This window comes from Serinus canaria, chromosome 6, assembly GCF_022539315.1.
Source record: "Serinus canaria isolate serCan28SL12 chromosome 6, serCan2020, whole genome shotgun sequence".
Lineage (NCBI taxonomy): Eukaryota > Metazoa > Chordata > Aves > Passeriformes > Fringillidae > Serinus > Serinus canaria.
In genome coordinates, this window is record NC_066320.1 from 30,191,276 (window position 1) to 30,213,408 (window position 22,133).

Consider the following 22,133-nt stretch of genomic DNA (forward strand, 5'->3'; position numbering starts at 1 on the left):
TTTAAAAGTAGAGAGAGATCTTTTGGAATGAGAGAGTTTCAAGAAAAAAGTCCCAATGGCACGGTGACCTGGAAGTGGCAGTGAGTGATGTTCTGTGCTTCAAGAGCAGAATTCTTTAGGAGACAGCTGGAAAAGGCATCAGCTGCAGGTTGTTTCTTGAGTTCCCACTTGCACAAATTCAACTGTGATTAGAATGGAAAGAGGAAAAAAGAGGATCAGCATTATTGCCTCTTCTGTGACAAAGTGCCACTGCAGCAATGTAAGAGTGGGTAGCTGGCATTACACTCTTGCCATCTCCGGCCATCTAGTGGCATCTTTTTCTCCACAAAATGTAACAAATGAACGATTACAATTGTTATTCCAAAGAGAAACAAACACCCCAACAGCCCATGTATGTTGAATAATGAGCTTGCAAGTACAGAATTCTTGTTATCTTATTAATGCTGTGGCACAGAAAATCGGTTTAGAAGTTTCACAGAATCCCAGAATCAGGTTGGAAAAGACCTTTGGGATTATTGAGTCCAACCTCAGTGCTCTGTAGCCTGGTGTGCTCCAGTGCAAATGTTCAGTGCTCCTGCACAGGGATGTGTCATCCCAGGTGGCTTTACCTGGCCTGAGAGACACACCTTGGGGACAATTGGAGGATGGGTTGGTGCCTTGTGGTACAACATGTGCTGCTGCTGCTCCTGAGGATACCAAAGAGGTCTGTCACAGTGTTTTGTCCCTGAAGAGGTGCTTTGGAGCAGAAATCACCACAGTGAAAAAAAAAGTTCTGGCTGTCCTGCAGCATCCAAGCAGCTGGAGATGGGACAGGGAGCCCTTTTCCCGGTGAGGTGGCCCAGGTGCAACCTGACAAGGAGCACGAGCATCCCTGGAGCTGCAGTCTCTGGCATCTCTTGGCTCCTTCCCCTCCCAGCCATGGATGCACAACCGAGACAGCATCCCTGGCCACGGGTGGCAGATCTGGGAAACCTTCTGTGACGGCTCCTGGGTTCCCCAGTGCAAGCCACGAAGATGCTGAGATGGTCCAGCCACAAAGATGATGAGAGGTCTGGAGCATCTCTCTGATGAGGAAAGACTGAGGGAGGGTTTGGCCTACAGAAGAATGAGAGTGGATCTCAGCAACGCATTTAAATATCTCTAAGGGGTGCCAGAGGATGGTGCCAGACTCTTCCGTAGTAGCGACAGGATGAGGAGCGATGGCCAAAAACTAAAACACAAGAAGTTCCAGCTCAGCAAGAGGAAGAATTCTTCACATTGAAGGCGGCAGAACCCTGGGACAGCTGCCCAGGCAGGGCGGGCATCTCCCTCCCTGAGGACACTCCAAGCTCACCTGGACGCGTTCCTGCGCCACCTGCCCGGGTGACGCTGCCGTGGATGATCTCCAGAGGTCCCTGCCAACCCCAACCGTTCTGAGAGCCGCGTCTGGCCCCGGGCACCGCCAGCCCGGCCGGGGCAGGGCAGGGCAGGGCAGGGCAGCGGAACTGCCGTTCCCGGGCCGCGGGGCCCCGGCGGAGCGGGCAGCGGCGGCGGCGCCGAGGCGGCGCTTCCTGCGGGGCGGTGCCGGCAGGGCCGCGGGCTCGGCACCGGCGGCCGTGGCTGGGGCGGCCCCGCCGGGCTCCGCTGCGGGCTCCGCTCCCCGCCGGCCTCGCCATGCAGCGCTTCACCGTCAACATCAAGCTGCCGGCGCGGACCCTGACGGGCGCCCTGAGCGCGCCCAACCGGGGCGCGGCGGACTGGTGAGGGCCGGGCCGGGCCGGGCCGGGCCGGGCCGGGCGGGCGGGGGGTCCCGGGTTCCCCCGCGGTCCCTTGGCCGCAGCTGCGGGTCGGGCTCGGCTCTGCCCCAGCGCTGCCTCCGCCTGCAGAGCCCCCGAGCAGCTGCGGGAATCGCGGCCGGGGTAGCGATGGATCCGGCCCGGGAGAGGCCGGGAGTGCCGCTGCCCGGCCCGGGGCAGGGACAGAGCCGTGCCCAGAGATGAGCGCGGCCCAGCCTCTCCCGGCAGGGATTGCCCATTGAAGCAGAGTAGTTGAGATCAGATACCAGGAAAGAATTGTTCCATGTGAGGGTGCTGAGCCCTGGCACAGGTGCCCAGAGCAGCCGGGACTGCCCCTGGATCCCTGGCAATGCCCAAGGCCAGGCTGGACCCTGGGGCTTGGAGCAGCCTGGGACAGTGGAAGGTGTCCCTGCCATGGCAGGGGTGACACTGGGTGGGATTTAAGATCCCTTCCAACCCCAACCATCCTATGATTCTGTGGTTAACTTCTCCTGAAGAGAAGTTAACCACAGAATCGCCACAGGAGATTCTCACTGTTCCTGTAATAACTCTTGACATGCTCCTTTTTGTCTATGAATATGTAATAAATAAAAAATATATACAATTAATTATATCATTGCATATATATTTCTTACCTGTGTTCTTACATCTCAAATTTGGGAACACTCTTCATGAATTCCTATGTGATTTTTTAAACTTAGAAGAAGATTCTGAGATGGACACAAAGAGATGCTTTGTGGTGGCTCAGGGCTCCAGCAGACAGTGCAATATTATTTTATAAAGCTTTTATGTTACTAAAGTAACATAGTATTTAGCATCTGATAAACATCAAATAGGGTGTCTAGTAGCATGCATTCAACTTACCAAAAAACCCCTCCTTCCTGATGTGAAGAGGTTTTGTTGTGTTTTCCTTGTTGATGATGCTCTGTGCTCTCCCAGGGGCTGGCAAGGTTTGATTGCATATGGATGCCATTCCCTCGTGCTGGTAGTGGATACCAACTCTGCTCAGACCTTGCAGGTTTTGGAAAGACACAAAGCCAGTGTTGTCAAGGTGAGATGTTCCTGGCTTGGTTCTGGTGTTTATGTTATCCTTCTAAATCGCTGTAAACACTTGACATGATGTTCACTGATGTGGTTTTGACATGAAATCTGATGTGAAATACATGTATTTTATGTGATCTCTTCTGCAGCTAAGTCACATCATGCATGCTGAAGTTTGAGTTGAGGTTGATGGTATATCTTTCTAGAAAATATGGAATATAAAAGATCGAATATCTGGAAACATTTGTTAGTGTTACATGTTTCTAGGAAAGCTGTTAACATAAGAGGATTTCAAAGGAACATTACAAAATATCAAATGAAGCTCTCTGCTGCTGCCCTTTCTGATCCTCCCTGCTGGGACAAGTGCATCATTTTTCCAGGAAGTTACTGTTAAGCTTTTCCTTCTTTTCTTACCTATAGAAAAAGAGCAATAGCAGACAAAACTGAACATTTATTTCAGGGATATAAAATGGCTAAAATTTTAGTTTAAGTGCAGGGTACCTGTACTTTCCTTTGAAGGTCCTTGACTTGAAATTGCAGAGTTTGACTTTGGGTGAGTGTGGAACAGGTTGTATTTCTTGGATTCCTCTTTTCTTTGATTGTGGACAATGCCAGATTTCACTAAGGGTTTAGAGGATTGTGTGGCTGGCAGATGTGTTTGGTGGTCCTTGGCACAAGTGCTGTATTTATTAGAAGGCTGTCAATAATTTATGAAAAATAGAGTTTGGTGGGCGGCATGTTTAGTGGGATCTTTTTGTAGTAGAAGAAAAGGTTGAATGTGTCTTCTGCTTTAACATTTTTGCTTAAGTAACAAATTGTAGCAAAAATAGTTTTTGATCTATGCAGTGATAGTGTTTTAATAAGTTTTGTTACATTCACTAGCTTTGAGAAGTTACATTATTTCAACAGGAACAGAAGTGCTGCAGTCCAATAATTTTTAGGATAATTTTGCTAAACCACTACCTAAAGCTTTAGGAACAGAAATAGACTGTAAGAAAGTGACTAATTTATGAGGTGGAATAATGAAAAAAAAAATCCCTTCTACGTAAAGAAATAGGCATTATATAGGAAATGGTTATGGGGCCATGATCATTTCAGATACCTTTACATTGCTAAGAAATTTTCTTCAATTCCTAATTTTTTTTAAGAGTTTGTAAATGCTAAGAGCACAAATGAGCTGGAATGGATCTGTACGAAATCTGCTGTGTGTTTCTGGCTTAAACTCCTTGGAGGAGTAGAGCTTCACACCAGCAAACTCAGTCCAGTGGGGATCTTCTCCCCAAAAACCTGGGCCTCAGTTGTGAAAAATTCCAAATCACACCACATCTGTTATGAAGAAAACAAAGAAAAACCAATTGTTTCATAATCCCTTTAAGTCCATTTTGCCGTTTTCCTTTAAATGCATCCTCTCCTTTGGCTGTTGTAACTTTGTCTGGAATAGGTAAAAGCTTCCCTGAAAATGGATCCATGTTAGTTGTCCATCTGTCCAAATGCTGTTTGTATGAGACTGAAGGCTTTGTATGGAGTGGATTGTATCTGATTTTACCTTTACAAAGAGTATTGAAAGCATGCTTCTATGGAAGAAAATCCAATTATAAGAGAAGTTTTTTAATCCATCACAAGAATGAGGGGATTGAAATTATCTTTATTAATGCATCCTTTTTGATGCATTGATAAACAGGGATAATAAGGCTTTATAAATGAGGTAGTATGAATTCTGAAAATTAAAGAAAAGTCATCTCGGTTCCTGATTCTGCTGTATTTTGAAGCCAAGCAGACAGTGACTAATACTGCTAGAAAGTAATTTCTTTCAGCAGGTGGTCAGGTCCTGTGTGGGTGCTTGGATCAGTGTGACTGCAGAGAGGAAAGAGATTCGTGGTGTGGGAGCACCACATGGGCTCTGCTTAGGCCTGGGCATATAAAGATCTCCTTTTTTGTTCTTTTGACAGCTCCTCCCTTGAGAAAGGATGTTTTCCAGACTTGAAATTTTCTTTGAAGTAATATGCATTTAACTGAGAAATAAATAGCTTTGTGGGTTTTTACAATTACAGTTACACAGCCACCTGCAGATATCCTCAGGGGTAGTTCTTTCTTGAACAGCAGGGAAGCAGGAATTGCAAAAATGAAATTTGTAGGTAGAGGAGAGTCTCTCAAGAATTCTTTGTGATTCTGGTTGAAGCATACTTTGAGTTTATAGAGTTAGAGATTATGTGCTGTGCATGTGTCACATTTGTTTAATTTATTCTGCTGGTTTGTGAGACATCCTTCTCACACCTCTGAGAGGGGCAGCACAAAGGTGCCAGCAGGGCTCTGAATGCTGCTGTAAATCTGCTTCATGGTACAGAGTTAGTGGTGCCTAATGACACTGCTGTGTCAGTTTTTAAATGTCATGTTTTCAGGATCTGCAGAAAGTCCTGTGTTTGCCTCACCCTTTCTGTGACAGGCAGTGACAGCACACAGGGTGGAATTTTTGTAGCAGGTGAATTCCCGTTATCTTAACAATAATGTTTCTTTATTCTGCCAGAGTGTGCAGTCTGTCCTGGGGCAGAAGTTCACCTTAAAAGCAGATAGCAAAAACCATGTGGGTTAGATAAGGAAGAAGTCAGTGTTATCCCTCCCCTTGTAATCTGAGAGGAGTTGTAGACAGAGCGTTTCAGATTTCAGACACAGATTTCTCGTAAGTATTGCCAATTTACAAACCTGTGCAGCTTGAAATCCCAAACTGGAAAGTGGTACCTGGGAATCAGTGGTGGCAGTGTGCTGAAGATAACCAAAAAGGTAACAAATGTCAGCAATAACTTGTTTTTGGTTTCTTATAAGACAACACATAAATTAAAGACTAACCTTTCTTCCTCACCAATACCGCAATATATTTGTCACATTAGGAAAATTGCATGTTTTAGAATGTGTATAAAAATTGAATGATAATTTTTCAGCTTTCATTTGATTGGAAATCAGTGGGTTTAGGTTTGTGGGTGCCCACAGAACCTTAAACATTGCCATTTGATTTCCTCTAAATGTTTGAGTAAATTCTTTATATACATGGTGTATATGTTTGGATTGCTGTAGTTACCTTCAGGAACAAGTATTGTTATTTATGTAATTTGAGAATATCAACCATGCAGTCATGCAGCACAGTGCTGACCTACCTTAAATTTACACAAGTGATGGTGGCTTAAAGGTATGTTACAGCTGCTGTTGGCATTAATTATTACTGTGCTGTTTTATCTGAAGAACATGAACTATGGTGTCTGTGCCATCCATTTGTCTCCTTTAACTAATTCCCATCTGCATTTTCAGGTTAAATGGGCAAAGGAAAATTACCACCACAATATTGGCTCTCCATATTCCTTACGTTTGGCTTCTGCTGATGCCACAGGGAAAATCATTGTGTGGGATGTGGCCACAGGAACAGCTCGCTGTGAAATCCAGGAGCACTCAAAGCCCATCCAAGGTAAGGATAGTGCCTGAGGGTGAAATGGGAGTTGTTTTATTGTGTACAAATCCATCACCTGCCTTTTATAAACTCTGCTCATTGGGATTACTAGCCCTCTCTATGTTTCCTTGTTCATTTTATGAGTAAATGGAAAATGTACTGTCCCCCAGAGAAATGCTGTGAGGTTTAATTCATTATGGTGATGTTTTCCAAGTTCTTGTGACAAAAATGAAATTTGATTCTATTTTTATGAACATTATTGATTGAAATTATTACATTTACTATGTCAAGTAAATCTTCCTGCTCTTCAGCTGGAATTGGGGTTTTTTGGGGCATTTAAAAAATTTGTGATGATGCTTATGTTATACCTGGGGGGCTTTTAAAATATATTATATAAAAGTCCTCTTATAAAATTAGGTTGTTTGGTTTTTGTTATTATTCTGTTTTTTAAATCCTCTGAAATAAAATGCAACATTTAAATCTGATACTGAGCCACTGAAAATTTGTTTATTGACTACAGTTCATTTTAGTTTTATTACTTTTTGTTTGTGTGCATTATAAACTGGGTTTTATTTACTCCTGACACCAATTCACTTAAGGTTTAAAGGAGTTCTAACCATTCAATTTGAGGATTTCTACAGCTTTTTGGACCATATGGAGCCTTTTATTTTCTGTGAAACCAGGGAAATCTCTTACCACCTCTGAAAGGGCTGAGTGTTACACTCAGTTTCATTTTACTCTCGAGCTTAAGACTGATTAAAACGTTTTAGAGTGAAGAAGATATTTGTGTCCAGATCCAAACTGATACCATCTCAAATACTAATTTTGTTCCCTGTTTCTTTTGATAGACATGCAGTGGCTGTGGAATCAAGATGCTTCCAGAGATTTACTGCTTGCAGTTCACCCACCAAATTATATTGTACTGTGGAATGCAGACACAGGCACCAAACTTTGGAAGAAAAGTTATGCTGAAAATATCCTGTCTTTTTCATTTGACCCCTTTGATCCCTCACATTTAGCTTGTAAGTTTATATGTATGAAACACTGGAGCCTGGATATGTTTGAGCAGGAAAATTGTTAAACTAGAATGTAAATGTTGAAATGAAAAGTAATGGATTAGAGAGAATAATGTCAGAAATGCCAGGAAAAAATCAGAAAGCAAAGACAGGGAGCCTTTGGCCAGTGTGGAACTTAGTTCAGAAGGTGCTGCTCTGTGGGAAGGGGGAAGCAGGCATGAGTGGGGAGGTTAAAAATCTGAAAAGTTTGTGAGTTTGCAAAAGGAAATGTGAACTGTGTAGAGGGAGCTGGAGGAAGCCAAGGATAGGGAGCCCTGTGAAATGTAATAGGCTATAAAGGGATGGGTGCTGAGGGAGAAGCCAGTGAGATAAGTAGACCAAGAATGAATGTTATTTTCAACAGAAAGGATTTTAGAGGACTCAGTGTGAAATCAGTACCAGAAGTGATTCAGATGTCAAGGGGGATGCAGTGCAGATTTATTGATTTTCGCTGAAAGAAACTGAGAAAAATAGGAGAGTCACCATTTTATTCTTGAGTTTTCCTTCATCACTCCTGACCTATAATGGGACAGTGCAGGTTCCAGCCTTTGTAGTTTGGGGATTATTTTTTATCTGCCATATCATTCAACCATCTATAAATACTTCAGCTGTACAGCTGAGCTTTGTGCTGCAACATAAATAATGTGAATTAATGATTATTTGAGCAATGCTCTGCATGAGAACAAAAAATGGTGATACAGTCAGTGTGTATTCTGTCTTCTATTTGAATTGTGAATCTTAAAGAAAAATGGTGAGAGAGAATAACTGAGCTTCTGCCAGAAATACAGTTGTTTTTATTATAAAAATTGAGGGAATTTTTGATATTAATTGATTTTAATGGATCTTCTGCTGCTCTTTCAGTTAGAAAGTGCTGGTTGTCTAGAATTATAAGTTTTCTATCTGATACAGTATTAGCAAAGTTATTAGCATTTCTCCTGACCAAAATGTGATTAAAATGGAATGCCACAATCAAATTGCAGGCTGAATTGTGCTGTTTTTCTTTCTTGGTCCAGTGCTCACCAGTGAAGGAATAGTGTTCATCTCTGACTTCTCCCCTTCCAAAGCTCCTGCCAGCTCAGGGAAGAAAGTTTACATCTCCAGTCCTCATTCCAGTCCTTCTCACAACAAGCTGGCTGCTGCTACAGGGGCCAAAAAGGCCCTTGATAAAGTCAAAATTCTAATCAGTAATGAAAAACCAAGGTAGGTTGCAAATATTTCTTCTCAGATAATGCTGTGTGTACTTGATGTTGTCAGTGTACTGAGGTTAAAGGCTGTAAGGAAATATACACAACATTATAAAATTGAGGTAAGCAGTGTGTCTGAGGGTAATTTCCCATGAATACCAGTAAATGTCAGGGCAGCCAGTGAGGTTCCTAAGTGAATTGCTTTGGATTTGAGATGTGCAGGAATTACACTTGTTCCATTTGAATGAAGTGCAATTGTTAAAATTACTCTCTAATCCTATTTAGACAAAAGTCAACAGAATGTTTTTTTGGAAGTCAGTGATACTTTGCACTGCTCTGACAGAGAAATGGAAATCTGCAGTTGCCTTTTGCTCAAAATAGAGGTTGCTTGAAAAAATGCAGTTGCAGGAAAAATGAAACTTTTAATTTTATTTTGAATTTGATCTCTTCATTACACACACTGATAAAAGTTCATGTCTGATTTTACAGTGCTGAATCTGTAACACTCAATGACTGCCTTCAGTTGTCATATTTGCCTTCCAAAAGAAACTACATGCTCCTACTGTATCCCAGGGAAATTCTGATTCTTGACTTGGAAGTGAATCAGACAGTGGGTGTGATTGCCATTGAAAGGACAGGGGTGCCTTTCATACAGGTGAGGTAGATTTCAATTTTTCAATTATTTTTTTAGGATTTTTGACTACCTTAATCACAAATCCTGTAGCTGAAGAAATTCATGAAAGTGTTGCCTTAATGGTAAAATTTTTAATGATTTGCTCAAACATCAGGAATTGTGGGCTTCCTTGCAAGTGTCCTTTGCAAAGGGTAAGATTTTGAATAAGCCATCTCACAGCCATCTCTTTGCCCAGGTAATCCCTTGTTTTCAGAGGGATGGCTTATTTTGCCTCCATGAAAATGGTTGTATCACGTTGAGGGTTCGCAGATCCAACTGCAGCATCACTGCAACTCCAAATGAGGAGCCAGGTGAGTTTTGTGTCAAAAATGTCCAGAAATTAACTTTGATGCATTTTAATCAATAATTTAACACCAATAATGACACCATGCCTCATACAGGATGGTGAATCTGATGCATTTCTAGTGTTTTGTCTCTTATATGTTGAATTTAAATTTAAATTTATGCTGTATTTTCCCAAAACAAATTTCCAGAACAAATTCTGTAAATAAATTCAAAAAGCTTTTGAATTCCCTTATATTAAGTGCAAAATAGATTTTATTAATTATATTAATTATATTAAAATCCTGAATATCCTTTTGTTGCTGAATAATACTTAAGTTAGTAAGTGGCTTAGCAGTCACATATACATTAATATGTTTTAAATAAAATATTAGTGTGTTCTTTTTATCTGTAAGAAAGAAAAAGATTTTTCAGTAAACACAAGATTTTGGAAGTAATTTGGTCAATTGGAAAGATTGATTTTAGACTTAAGATGTGGGCCTAAATTTAGATTAAAATCTGAGTTATTAAACCTTTGTCTCATGAAATGTTACTAAGAATGGTCTTTTAAATCTAATGGTGGAGACTGGAAAAAAGAGAAAACATAGTGAATTCTGTTTGTTCATTTTGGTTTGGGCAGTTTGCTAATTTCTAGTAAACTACATTACTGGCTTCCAACTTCACTTATAAACCTGGAGTTTTGAATTGTGGAGAGCAGGTTCTGCCCAGCTATGAAGCAGTTATTGTTTTAGGTTTTTCAAGATTCATATGGAATAATATATTAAACATTTGAAATATATATTTTATAAATATAAATTATTTGTATATAAATAAATAAATAAATATATAATTTTTTTTTTCACTCTGTATGTTTTCTGTGGGCTGTTGCTGTTGCAGATCCAGAGCCAGCTCAGGAGCTGGTTTATGATTTAAGAAGTCAGTGTGATGCCATCAGGGTGACCAAAACAGTCCGACCCTTCAGCATGGTGTGCTGCCCAGTGAATGAGAATGCTGCAGCTCTCATAGTCAGTGATGGCAGGGTGATGATCTGGGAATTAAAATCCAGCATTTCTGGCAGAAATGTGCGCAGCAGGTAACAGGATTCACTTTTCTTTCCAAAGGTCCTTTTTTTTTCCAAGTGGTGTTCAGTATTTCAGTGTATTTTAAAGGCAGCAGTGATCCTTCTGTGTGTGGAAGTGTTTCATGTGTTCTATGTGTGTGTGAGTAAAGGAAGAGGAACAAATCATATCTTCCAGACAGATCAGTTCCCTTTCTTCAAGGAAGTACAGGAACTGTATTTGCTACTTTTTTTTTTTTTTTTTTTTTAAGTCAGTTCCATGCTGAGTATCTGGACTAAGAAAACCAAAGTTAGAATGACTATTTATTTTATTTTGGGGGAGCATTTTCCTCTCATTTGGCTTTCTTCAGACCATATAATTTCCCTTAGGAATGAATCCCTCGCTTTCAGTCACACGTAAGGACCAAAATGAGTTTGTAAGGAACTACACTTTAGTAGAGGAATGGCTTTCTGCTGGATTTGTGTGAATTTGACACTGAGCAATATGGAGCTGCACAGTAGGTGACTGGAGCATGGTGATGTAAAAGATGTTTTAATACACAGAGCCTTTAGAATTTTAGATTTAGAGCAGTCTCAAAATACTGTGTGAAGTGATACAGTGTTTGGTACAGTCAATGTATTAAGGTTGTTCTACTGCAATAACCCTTTAAAGTACTATGGAATAAAGTAAATAACTTACTGCCATAAAAGAAATAGAATTCTTTTAAATGTCATAGTACCAGGTTTTCAACATAGATCCTCTTGTTGCTCATCAGAGATTTAGTATTTTTATTCTTAGTGTACCCAAAACCAGTGCTAGATGGATTCCTTGTGCTGCATATCCAGAAAAGCTGTTTAGAATCTGAACTGGTTTTTACTTCTTCTGTTCTTAAGACTTATTTCTAAAGCACTGATCTTTGTCAGGAAAAATGTAATATTACAGGAGCCAGGTAGGTCTGTGCTCTTAGCTGGTGACAGAGCTGCCCCAGGCCAGCAGATCACAGCTGCCAAGGCTGCCCAAAATAAAGGGGCAGTTTGAGTCCCGTGGGGATGGAGATGGTGCCTGCATGAGGAACTTGTTCCCATTTCTTTTGCAGCAGTTCCAATGCTTCACCTCTGTATTCCCCAGTCTCCTTCTGTGGAATCCCTGTAGGAACATTCCAAAATAAACTTCCAGACCTCTCATTAGACAACATGATTGGTAAGAATTTCTTCCATTGATCCCACTGCTACTAATTTCTTATGGTTTTGAATAATTTTGTACATCTTACCTTACTTAAAAACTTGTATTTTTTAGAATTATATTCTAACAGTAACTCTGAAAAGGAAGAATTCCTGTTGCTAAAGAAATCATCAAATGAATCCTCTTGAGGATTTTATGTTGAGGATCAGTGTTCCAAGTTTATTTTCTTTGAGGAAAAAAAGTATTTTAAATTGGAATTTGGACAAAACACTTTGATTTTTTGTTACTAATCTTAGAAGCCAATTTATCTGGCACATCCCCTCTTTGTGAACTCTGAACAGTAGCCAGTCTTCAGAAAAGTTTTATCATGCCAAGTTCAAGAGGAAGAAATGTGTCTTATACATTGTTTGTAAATTTTTATTATACAAATTTCTGTCTGAAAACTTTTTCTAACATCTCCAATTAAAACTTCATGCTAACAAGAACTTTCACTTTTAAGCAGGGCAGGGTGCAAGCCCTGGAGAAGAGCTAAGGAATTCATTCCTGCAGGAAGTGCACCTCAAATTCCTGCTGACAGGACTTCTGTCAGGGCTGCCTCTGCCTCCCTTCGCCATCCGCATGTGCCCGCCCCTCACAACCAAAAACATCAAACAGTATGAGCCCATCCTTGCTGTGGGTGAGTGCCTTCAGCAGGTTATTCATTGCTCTGAAAAGAATCAATCCTGTGTTAAATTCAAATATAGCTGTTGGTACAGAAAATACAAAAGTATCTGTTGATGCAGTGTAATTTATTGCAGATAGTGACGCGTGTATTGGTCTGCTCTGAGAGTCCTTGGGGTTTTTTTGCCTTGGGTTTAAGCAATGCTACCTGCAAAATGCAATATAGTAGCAAGTTTTTATTTATCCTGGTATTTACCAATATCAGTGATATTGGTGTGCTGATATACTCAGCATTTTATGTGTTGCTCCCACTTCATTCTGAATGTCAGGAAATAGGGACTTCTGTAGCCCTGCATTCCTAGAACAAGGAAATGAACTTCACAGAGACTTTATTTTTGCTCTGATATGAATTTCTAAAACTATACTTGCAGCACATTATTTTTTCTGGCTGAATCTATTCTGTCTTACCACAAATGTAGTTAAACTCATCTAGCTGTTAGAATAGTTGCCAGTGAGCAACTGATGTATTAACTCAGAATTTTCCCTATTTAAAGCTGATTTTTCTGGCATCTTCTTTCAGAGCTGTGCTCCAAATCATAGGGAGTCCATCATGACATGATGTGATGCTGCTAAAATGTAACTTGTGGCTCCCCATGAGCTGCAACTATTAAAAAAGGTGAAATATAAAGATTAAAAAACAAATAGGTGCAAAGTGCATTTACAGCAAGGTCTTTTTTCTTAACGTACCTGAATGGCTCTTTAGGTATCCATTGTTGTGTTTCATAGCATTGGTATGAATATAATGAAGTGTCTAATGGAAAATTGTAGGTTTCAGTATTACAGAAGGTTTTTGATGTAATTGAATCTCAAAGCTACTAGGTTACTGATTTCTAATTTGAAAGAACTCATTATTTCAGGATGAGAAAACAGAATTGCTTTAATGATTCTGTAAAAGCTACCCAGGATTCTCCCCTGGCATTGCTGGGGGATAACAGTTAAAACATTTCCGTGAGGCATTTCCTCATCTCCAGTAATCAAAGCAAAATGAAACTGGTTTCTTCTTCAGCTGAGTGGGAGTGTTGTGGAAATTCAAGAAGAATAATCAGATTTTCTACAGACTCTACAAAAAGGTTTGGGAAAATGTCTTGATCCAAGTGGTTATCAGTGGCTGCAGAGGATTTAATATTTGGGATTTAAGTACTTGAAATTTGCATAGTTTTTATAAAATTGTAAGATATTAATAGTTACAGGTATCTAAAAATAAGAGAGAGAGAAATAGCTGTTAATCCTGCATTTTCACTAAAGCATGGAAGAAAAGAATAAGATGTGTGCCTATATTTTTTTATCAATTGTTATAGGTACAAGCAATGGCTCTGTCCTGGTGTTTCACCTCACAAGTGGACTCCTCCACAAAGAGTTAAGCATCCATTCCTGTGAAGTCAAGTGAGTTTCATTTTAATTCCTGCTGGAATCCTTCTAGGAAACAAATGCTGAAACACCTGAGTGATGTTACCCAGCAGTCTGGGTGTCTTGCCTTGCTGGTAATGAAATCAGGAAAATTGTTAATGAAATCAGAGTAGAGTGCTGTACCTGCCTTTGCTGTGTGGGAGCTGTAACGCCCTGACAAAACTATAATGAAAATTACACTAAAAGAAATATTGGAATTGCATCTGTGCCTGCTGATCTGGGATGCATATCAACTACTTCCAGTCTCTTCAGTGCACTGCAGGACAAAGAAGTCTTTTTGGGACAAGAAACTTTATTTATTCTGTAACTATTGAGACTGAGTCATTTGAAATAATGCTGGTTGGTTTGTCAGGCTTTATTTGCTTTATGCCCTTGGGGCTGAAATTGCTGTTGAGAGTTTTAATCCTCAGGGAAGTAAAGATAATTTTTTAAAGACTGAATATAGGAATCAGTATTTATCCATCCTGAGAAGGAGCAGAGTAAGTTTTAAAGTTTGTATGCACACAATGGCAGAACTTTTTGCATAACTGATGGCACAGATATTCAAGGTGCTGCTTGCTGGATACGTATTTCCAGGCAGATTTAAGCATGAAAATAAAATACTAATTTCTAGTACAAATATTAGTAAAAAATTGTATCAGGATTGTGTTGTGAAGCCTTCATCTGGTTAAGGTCTGCATTTTACTGTGCATTCTGCAACAAGTTAAGGAAAGTGCAGAGTGCTGAGAATAGGCAGCTCTGAGAGTTCATTGTGGAAACCTGCTTGGAATCTACCAACAAAATGAATAAATTCTTTATGTTTGTGGTGTGATTACTTGGCTCTTTCTCTTTCAAATCTCTTGGTTTCATACCATTAACTGCACATGAAATTATTTTAATTTTACTCTCTGTTATGCAGCACTAGAGTTGAGTCCTTTTTTATGACAGTGATTATAGAACTCAAAATGAAAAACCCAACTTGCATTTCACATGTCAAAAAAAAAAAAAAAGGAAGATGGAGGGGGAGAAGGAAATAAACACAATTTTGAAAAAAAAGCTTTGTGCATTACGAGAAGTGTTGTTTGGGTTTTCCAATTTTGTAAAGGGTTTGCAGCTTTTGAGAAATTAATAATATATTGCCTTTCTAGCAAAGGCCCTCAACAGGTCTTTTTAGAATTCCTATAAAATGTTTGTGAATTCCATTTAGCCTTAAGCTGTTATCAGGGTACATCTTTTAAATATTTGTTAGTTCCCTCAATTATCTGAATGATTTTCTACATAATTTTTACAAGTTCAAGGGAATGCTTCAAGCAATTTAGATGAAGGCATGGAGATTCTTTTCTTTTTTTTTAATTAATTTTCATGGAGTGCAAAAGTTCTTCTTTCACTGGGAATTGTTACTTTACCTCTAAAATGTGGGTGGATTGAATAATGGCTGTTTCCATTTTATCTGAAAGAACACCTTCAGGGACCATCATTATTTTAGAATGTAATTGAGAACACCCTGAAATAGTAACTCAAGGCCAGCGGAGTTCTCAGTGCTCTTTATTTAGGAAGAGAATGTAATAAAAATAAGGCAATTTCCCTTTACATACCATGTGCTCTGAAATAATGGCCACTGAGCTGTTTGGGTGTTAGCTATTATGATTTCTTTTTGGATTTTTGGGTGTTTTTTTGAGATTAAAGTGTTCTCCGTATGTAGTCACATGCTGATTTATTTATTTTATAACTATTTTTGCTAGGTTTTTTTGGTTTGTTGGTTTTCTGCTTGTTTTTATTTAAACTTTGTGTTGTGACTAGAAGGAGGAAGAATTACCTTTCTGTCCTTCCTTTCATACTTGTGACTAACCTTGAATATTAACTTTATTTATGATTATTACTTAGCTTTCACTATTTGTTTAGAATTATGGAATTAAATACTTTTCTGTTGAGTCTAATTTTATTTTTATAAGGAGATGGAGGTAAGAAGCAGCAGAAATGCTTAAAGCACACAAAGAGGGGAAATCAACCAGGCCACTGCCAGGGGTATAAGTAGGGGGGAAATCAAGAAATAACCAAGTCTGATACCTGGGGACAGCAGGCAATACAGGAGATAATAAAACACCTTCAGTGCAGGGAAGAATATGTTTGAGACATGCAAATAAAATGTGCAGTGCAGCTTTCAGATCAGTGGCAGATTTGCAGCTCTCAGTGCTGTTTTGCTTATTCTGGTACTGAAGTAGCTGAGACTGGAGCAGTGCTGCTCATTCTTTGTCACTGAAGCTCAGCAAGTTCAAGGCTGCAACAGCTTTTATTTTTAAAATTAAAATCTCACTGACTCTAACAAGATGTCTGTGGCCTGCAGGCACAACTTGAAAATTACTACATTACATCCAAATTTTAGCAGTTGAATTGAAGCTGTTTTAGCATTTGAATTTCAGCTGACTGCTCTTTGGGAAACTGCTTTGCAAACATTCATCACCTCTTTAAAAAAACTTTCCTTGAATAGAGAAATTAAAATGAAAAATATCTACCACCACTTTGGGAGCACATATGGTTTAATTTCCCATTTTGCCTTTCTCTTTTCCTTAGAATCCCTAAATTTAAGTAGCAGCTGCCATGTCATAAAGTCACAACAATCTATTCCCATCTAGAAATGTAATTTGTGTTTTTCTCCACTTCAGTGCACTTTGTGATTTGTTTGCTGATTAATGATTGGAAACATTAATCGAAACAACTGAGTCTCACTCCTGAACTGAGACAAGTTGAATGTATAGAAACTCTAAATGTTACATTTTAAAAGAGTGCATTCAGTCTGAGAAGTGGTTGACAGCTGAATGTAACCCTTCATTCTGATAGGCAAATATGATTTTATTAGGAAATGTTTGCTATTTCAATAGGGAAGGCATTATTTGTTTCCACCATTAAAATTTGAACCACTGTCTTCAGATTCTCAATTTCTATGTATGACAGTGACAAAAATTATGTTGTTTCAGGTGCAAGCAGTTAGCTGAGCTAAGGTTTCCTTTTGATTTCGAGTGTCTTGGGTTTCTGTGGCTTTTTATTGGTATTGACAGATGGCCAGGCAGCAGCAGAGAAAAATGACTTGCCCTGTTAAATCTGAGCTGATGAAAGAAGTGTAGAAAATGCTTCAGGTCTTTGAGGAGAATGGTGAATAACTACCAGCAATAACAATGCATTAGGAGTGGGCTTTTTCCAAAAAACATAGATGAGATAAATGGAAAGGTGTCAGAATTCACATTTGTTCCATTTCCGAAAGGTCCCTGGATTTATGACCCTTTGGAGACTTGCAAAGTCACCCTTTGCTGCTCTTGTAGATTTCCATTCAATCATGCCTGAAATGTTTCAATTCATAATTGAATACTTCTCATTTTGATTGAAATTAATGGTTGAACTTCCATAGGTCCTGCTGGGAAAAAAGACTGGGTCCTAAATTTTGACCTTTTCTTGAGGACTTAGGAATAAAGCTTCCTTTTTTTTTAAGTTTGAACTAAAATAATAAATATGGCTGTAAATTGTAAGTGCAGAATATTATGGGAGTGCTTTTTGGTTTCACCCATGTACATTGCCTTTAGGAAACTTCTACTTAATGCAGTGTGAGTTGGATTTACTGACAGTAAACCATAAATACTGTTATTTGTCTTTCTCATTCTGCACAAATATTCTTCCAAAGCAAGCTGTTGATAAACTAGAATACTTGTCCCGGGAACAGTTCTTAAGTAATCTGTTTGAAGGCTTTGAGGAAACCTTAAATCCTTTTATCTTTGTTAAAATGAAGTTGGGCAATGTGTGTATTAAACTTCAATTTTCTTTAGAAGAGCTCCTTGATTTATTTCACAGATAAAGGAATTTTTTTCAGGGAAAAGTATGTGTGGGAAATAGGGCTGGAGAAGGGGCTGTCTTGTTTAGGGACAGTCCCACCCAGTGCCACTTTCTGTCCCTTTTGCTCTTTGGTGTGTTTCAGGAATTGGCTGAGAGTCCATCTGTGCTGCCAATATGTTCTCTTGAGTTTAAATTTATTTATTTATTTATTTATTTATTTATTTATTTATTTATTTATTTATTTATTTATTAAAGCACTGGAACTTTACGTCCTTGCAGCACTGTAACATGATTTGCTTGGGAGCTGCTTTGGTGTCATCTAAAAGAACAAAAAACAAAGAAAAAAAGCCAGGTTTTTGATTGTTTTGTGAAATCTCTTCAGGGCCTCTCTTTTTTATCATCTTTATTTCTCCTCTCTCTGGACTGAAAGAAATAAGGCAACCCACACTTCCACCCACATGAATATTTTCCTGTGTGCTGGGAATTTGGAGTTGTTTGATAGTAACCCCTTATTTGATCAGAGCAGGGCTTTTAATCCACTCCAGTGCTGAGTATCTGTGAGGGCTTTTTGCCCAGAAGTTAACAGTGTTTCTACCTGAATTTTTTGTTTAACCAAAGTAGAGCTGATGCAGTCTGAAAAGAAAGCTGCTCTTAAATTTAAATCAGTAACTTTATATTCACATCATAGTTGTTAATGTCTAGCTTCCTTTTATGCTTAAATATGATGTTTCCAAAAATTATATAAAATTACATCTGTGCTGGGTTTTTAATAATATATGTGAAAAAAAATACTTCAGGCTTCTAGCAATTCAAATATTTTGGCTGATGTATTCCATGTATTTCCTTCTGATCACAGGGGAATTGAGTGGATCAGCTTGACTGGCTTCATTTCCTTTGCCACATCAACACCCAACAATCTGGGACTGGTCAGGAATGAGCTGCAGCTGGTGGACCTTCCAACAGGTTTGTGTTTCCTGGGAAATCTGCTCCAGGAGCTGACAGATTTGCTGGGGAGTGACAACTTCTGACTATTATTTTTTTTTCTTCTTCTTTCTGTTTTCATGACAAAATAAAATAATAGAGGAGCTTTAACTGTTCCTGTTCTTCTTTGTGAAGCCATGGGATGTGTTTTGTCTGGTGCTCTGCAGACACACTTGAAGCAGCACCTTTGCAGAAACATCTTGGACTTCTTAAAAGAAGAATAAGTGTCAGCAGGGGGTTTAGGAGCAGCCACGTGGGGTATTAGTGGTGGACTTTGTTCACAAACTGCACATATTTCCATATTTCCAAATGTGTAGTGTCAAAGTCTGCACCCACTGTTTCTTGTGCCCCTGCAATAGTGTCAAACCATTTGTTGTGTTGCACATGATCAGGATTTGAGTGTGAATGAGTGTGAAAGGGATTTTAAACAATAAAACCTGGCACTTTTTATAATGAGTTGGAAAGGTTTAAAAGTAAATAACTGTAAGAAGAGACTGTTGATAGCAAAATTAACAGGTTACAATTCTTGTGGGCTCATAGTGGATAATAAATACATTTGTAATGAACTCAATATTTGCACAAGAAGAGGTATAACTGGGGAGATTGCACAGCCCAGAACAGGAGGCACTTCAATAATTTTACATTATTTTTGAATGTGAAAACCTGGAGCCCCTTAAGTTCTTATTGAAGAGCCTGAATCTTGTAGCACATGGCTAATTCTGATTTGGTTTATACAAAGTGACTTTTTAATTTTATTTTTTTTTAAACGTATGGAAAAACTTCAGTTGTTGTATTTCCAGGGTGCTGCACAGAGAGGTTATTCTTGTAGCATAATATTATTGTAAAGTTTTTTTCATTTAATATCTTTTGTTCATCTGTTTAAAATCAAAGCAAAAAAGATACCTGCACTGGGAAATTAATCTCATGTAAAATGGGAATCTGATTTTTCACTCAGCTTGTTAATCAGTAGAGAACATTTATAGGCAGAACTCCTCAAAGGTTCAGAATTTCTGCAGGCAACCAAGTTTTGAGTAAATGTGAATACATGGTAACTAGATTATCATGTAGCTGGCTTAAGTTATTTAGCTGTGAGCTACAAGAGGGGCTAAAGTTTATAGCTTGAATTTTCCTTAAAGCTAAGGAGAATGAAACTTGCATAGAAGATGTTTGTAGGTAATTATTTATTTTGATAAATATCATATCTCTAACACCTATAATTCTGCAGCACTTCCTACAAGTGGATGAAAATTTTCTTTGGGATGAAATTATAAATTCTTAGGACTTACTATTTTAGCTGGAAAGGAAGAGAGAATGGTTCTGATAAGTGTAGAATGTAGCTCACCATGAAATTCTATCACAGTTGGTGGCAGAGTTAATTTCTCTTATCAAACTTGAAATCTATTAATGAATTTCTTCCTTGGGGAATGGAGATAATCTCTCATTGACTTTGAGTGGAAATAATAACTCTTGGAACTCTCTATATTTATGTAATCCTGATGCATCCATTTGAGTTGCTGTGCTCTGGAAGTGAGTCAGGAGTTAGACTTGACAGCAGGGTTTACAATATATTTAATGTAAAGATTTGCCAGCAGAGTTTACAATATATTTAATGTAAAGATTTGCCAGCAGAGTTTACAATATATTTAGTGTAAACTTGGAGATTTTAATGATGACCTCTGAAAGGCAGTAAAATGAAATGCAGTAAAACTTTGACGATAACAAGAGTAACCTTAGAGATGCCAGGTGATTTGGAGATGTTCTGGTTTGGTTAGGAAGCTGGTTCTGTTTGCAAACAGAGCAGTTTCTATTTAAATTTCTGTATTTCTGTTTGGTTTATTGACTGTTGCTGTTCTCCCCCTGTTCTGTGCTCCAGGCAGGAGCGTTGCATTCCGTGGGGAGCGAGGCAATGACGAGCCAGCCATCGAAATGATCAAGGTGTCTCATTTGAAGTAAGTGCCTCAGCTTTGGGAAGTTTATAAATTTCACTGTGCTGCACGAAAATCCTCAGAACATCATAGACATTCCAAGACAAAAAGCACTCCAGGGTGTATAGGAAAATATTCAACAGCATCAAGAGGAAAATGCTTCAGAATATTAATTCCAAGTGAAAAAGCTGTGAATGTTCCTGTGGTTGACTTGGTCACTTCAGGATCCAGTCACTTTGCAAAATCAGTACTTAATATTTCATTTCTTACAGGAATTGTGTTTACTGAACAAGCTTTTTGATAATATTAAGGAGAATAAAAGTGGTTTTTTTAACTTTGATTCTGTTATGAATTAATTCTCTTTTCTGTAACTTAAGCCTTACTTAAAACTAGGAAGTTTGGCATTAAAAATTATTCATGTTTATTTAGCTTTTGTAAGTATTTCACACCTTTGCAGTAATTGTCTGCTGGAAAACCAGATGTGAGATATAGTTTTATGAAAAGTCAACTGATCAATGACAAAATTGTTTCCTTTCAAGTCCTCATTATTTTGAGCTCAGGCCTGTGACAGGAGGCCCTAATCTTCACTGTATCAAAAATAATAATTGTAGTACTCTGGAATATCACTTTCTTGTATAAATGAAATTAAAGTAGTATTGGTTTTAATAGGGCATTCTCTCTAAATCTTAAAAGCTTCTTCTTTAAAGTGAAAGAAAAAAATTTAACGTCTCTAGCTGGCACAGGAGTATTTTTGTGTGTAGGAGTTCCAGAGAATCTGGAAGAGTTCAACCTAAAATGTTCTTAAAATGCATTAAAAATTAAGAACAGCCTTTGGCTTAGATGGAGAGGCTGGAGAGTGTTGAGTGAGACAGGAAAGGAGGTTCACTTGCAGAGAGATGAATGCAGTGCCTGAGAGGACAAATTGCTGCATGGCCTCTGTATTTTCAAGTTAAATGTGAAAAGTGGTGGATTAAAGGTGTTTATACTCCCCCAGCTCCACAGCTGAGCAGTCTGAAGACATGGCTGAAAAGTGGGTTAGTGTGAGATGATTTTATGCTCATTTATCCTGGGATTGGGAAGAGCATCTGCAGGAGGGAAAAACTTCTGTCCAGCCTGCAGTCTTGTGTGTTTTTCTGGTATTTTTTGCCATCAACTCAGGCTGAACATGGTGAGATCAGAGGTGCTGCTGCTCTCTCTGAATTATTCCCCTTGTCTCCTCCACAGTAATTGTGCAGAACCACCTGGCAGAAATTTATAATTCTGTTAGCTTTGAAGAGAACTCTCTTACAGACATTCTTTTGCTCCTCAGTAACTCAAGGGAATCACAAGCTTCAGAGGGGGATTTGATTTGCTCTGCTAACTTGTACTTTTTGAGGGTCTCCAGAGTGCTGCTGTGAGCAACACAAGTGAACTAAAGTGCTCAAATGACTCTTGCTGGAGTAAATTTTCATTTTTTCAGGCAGTACCTAGCTGTGGTATTTAAAGACAAACCACTGGAGATCTGGGATGTCAGAACTTGCACTCTGCTCAGAGAAATGTCTAAAAACTCCCCTACAGCCACTGCTCTGGTAAGGAGTAAATTCTGTTACCTTTTAATAAATGTAATACACTGA

General features: G+C 38.9%; 1 protein-coding gene across 4 annotated transcripts in view; it reads left to right on the forward strand.

Annotated features, from left to right (window-relative positions):
* Positions 1-1,564: 1,564 nt before the first annotated feature.
* Positions 1,565-22,133, forward strand: part of WDR11 (WD repeat domain 11) — a 35,365-nt gene continuing 14,796 nt past the window's right edge. Inside the window, exons 1-14 of one of the 4 annotated variants that reach the window (XM_050976330.1) lie at positions 1,565-1,739; positions 2,715-2,826; positions 6,117-6,270; positions 7,101-7,274; positions 8,321-8,507; positions 8,981-9,146; positions 9,361-9,475; positions 10,344-10,539; positions 11,601-11,704; positions 12,186-12,362; positions 13,705-13,789; positions 18,471-18,577; positions 20,469-20,544; positions 21,980-22,088. In XM_050976330.1, the coding sequence (XP_050832287.1) occupies positions 1,654-1,739; positions 2,715-2,826; positions 6,117-6,270; positions 7,101-7,274; positions 8,321-8,507; positions 8,981-9,146; positions 9,361-9,475; positions 10,344-10,539; positions 11,601-11,704; positions 12,186-12,362; positions 13,705-13,789; positions 18,471-18,577; positions 20,469-20,544; positions 21,980-22,088 (1,848 nt within the window). In that variant the 5' untranslated portion in view covers positions 1,565-1,653. The remainder of the gene's footprint in view (positions 1,740-2,714; positions 2,827-6,116; positions 6,271-7,100; positions 7,275-8,320; positions 8,508-8,980; positions 9,147-9,360; positions 9,476-10,343; positions 10,540-11,600; positions 11,705-12,185; positions 12,363-13,704; positions 13,790-18,470; positions 18,578-20,468; positions 20,545-21,979; positions 22,089-22,133) is intronic. The other 3 variants (XM_050976331.1, XM_050976332.1, XM_050976333.1) reach the window with 3 other exon arrangements.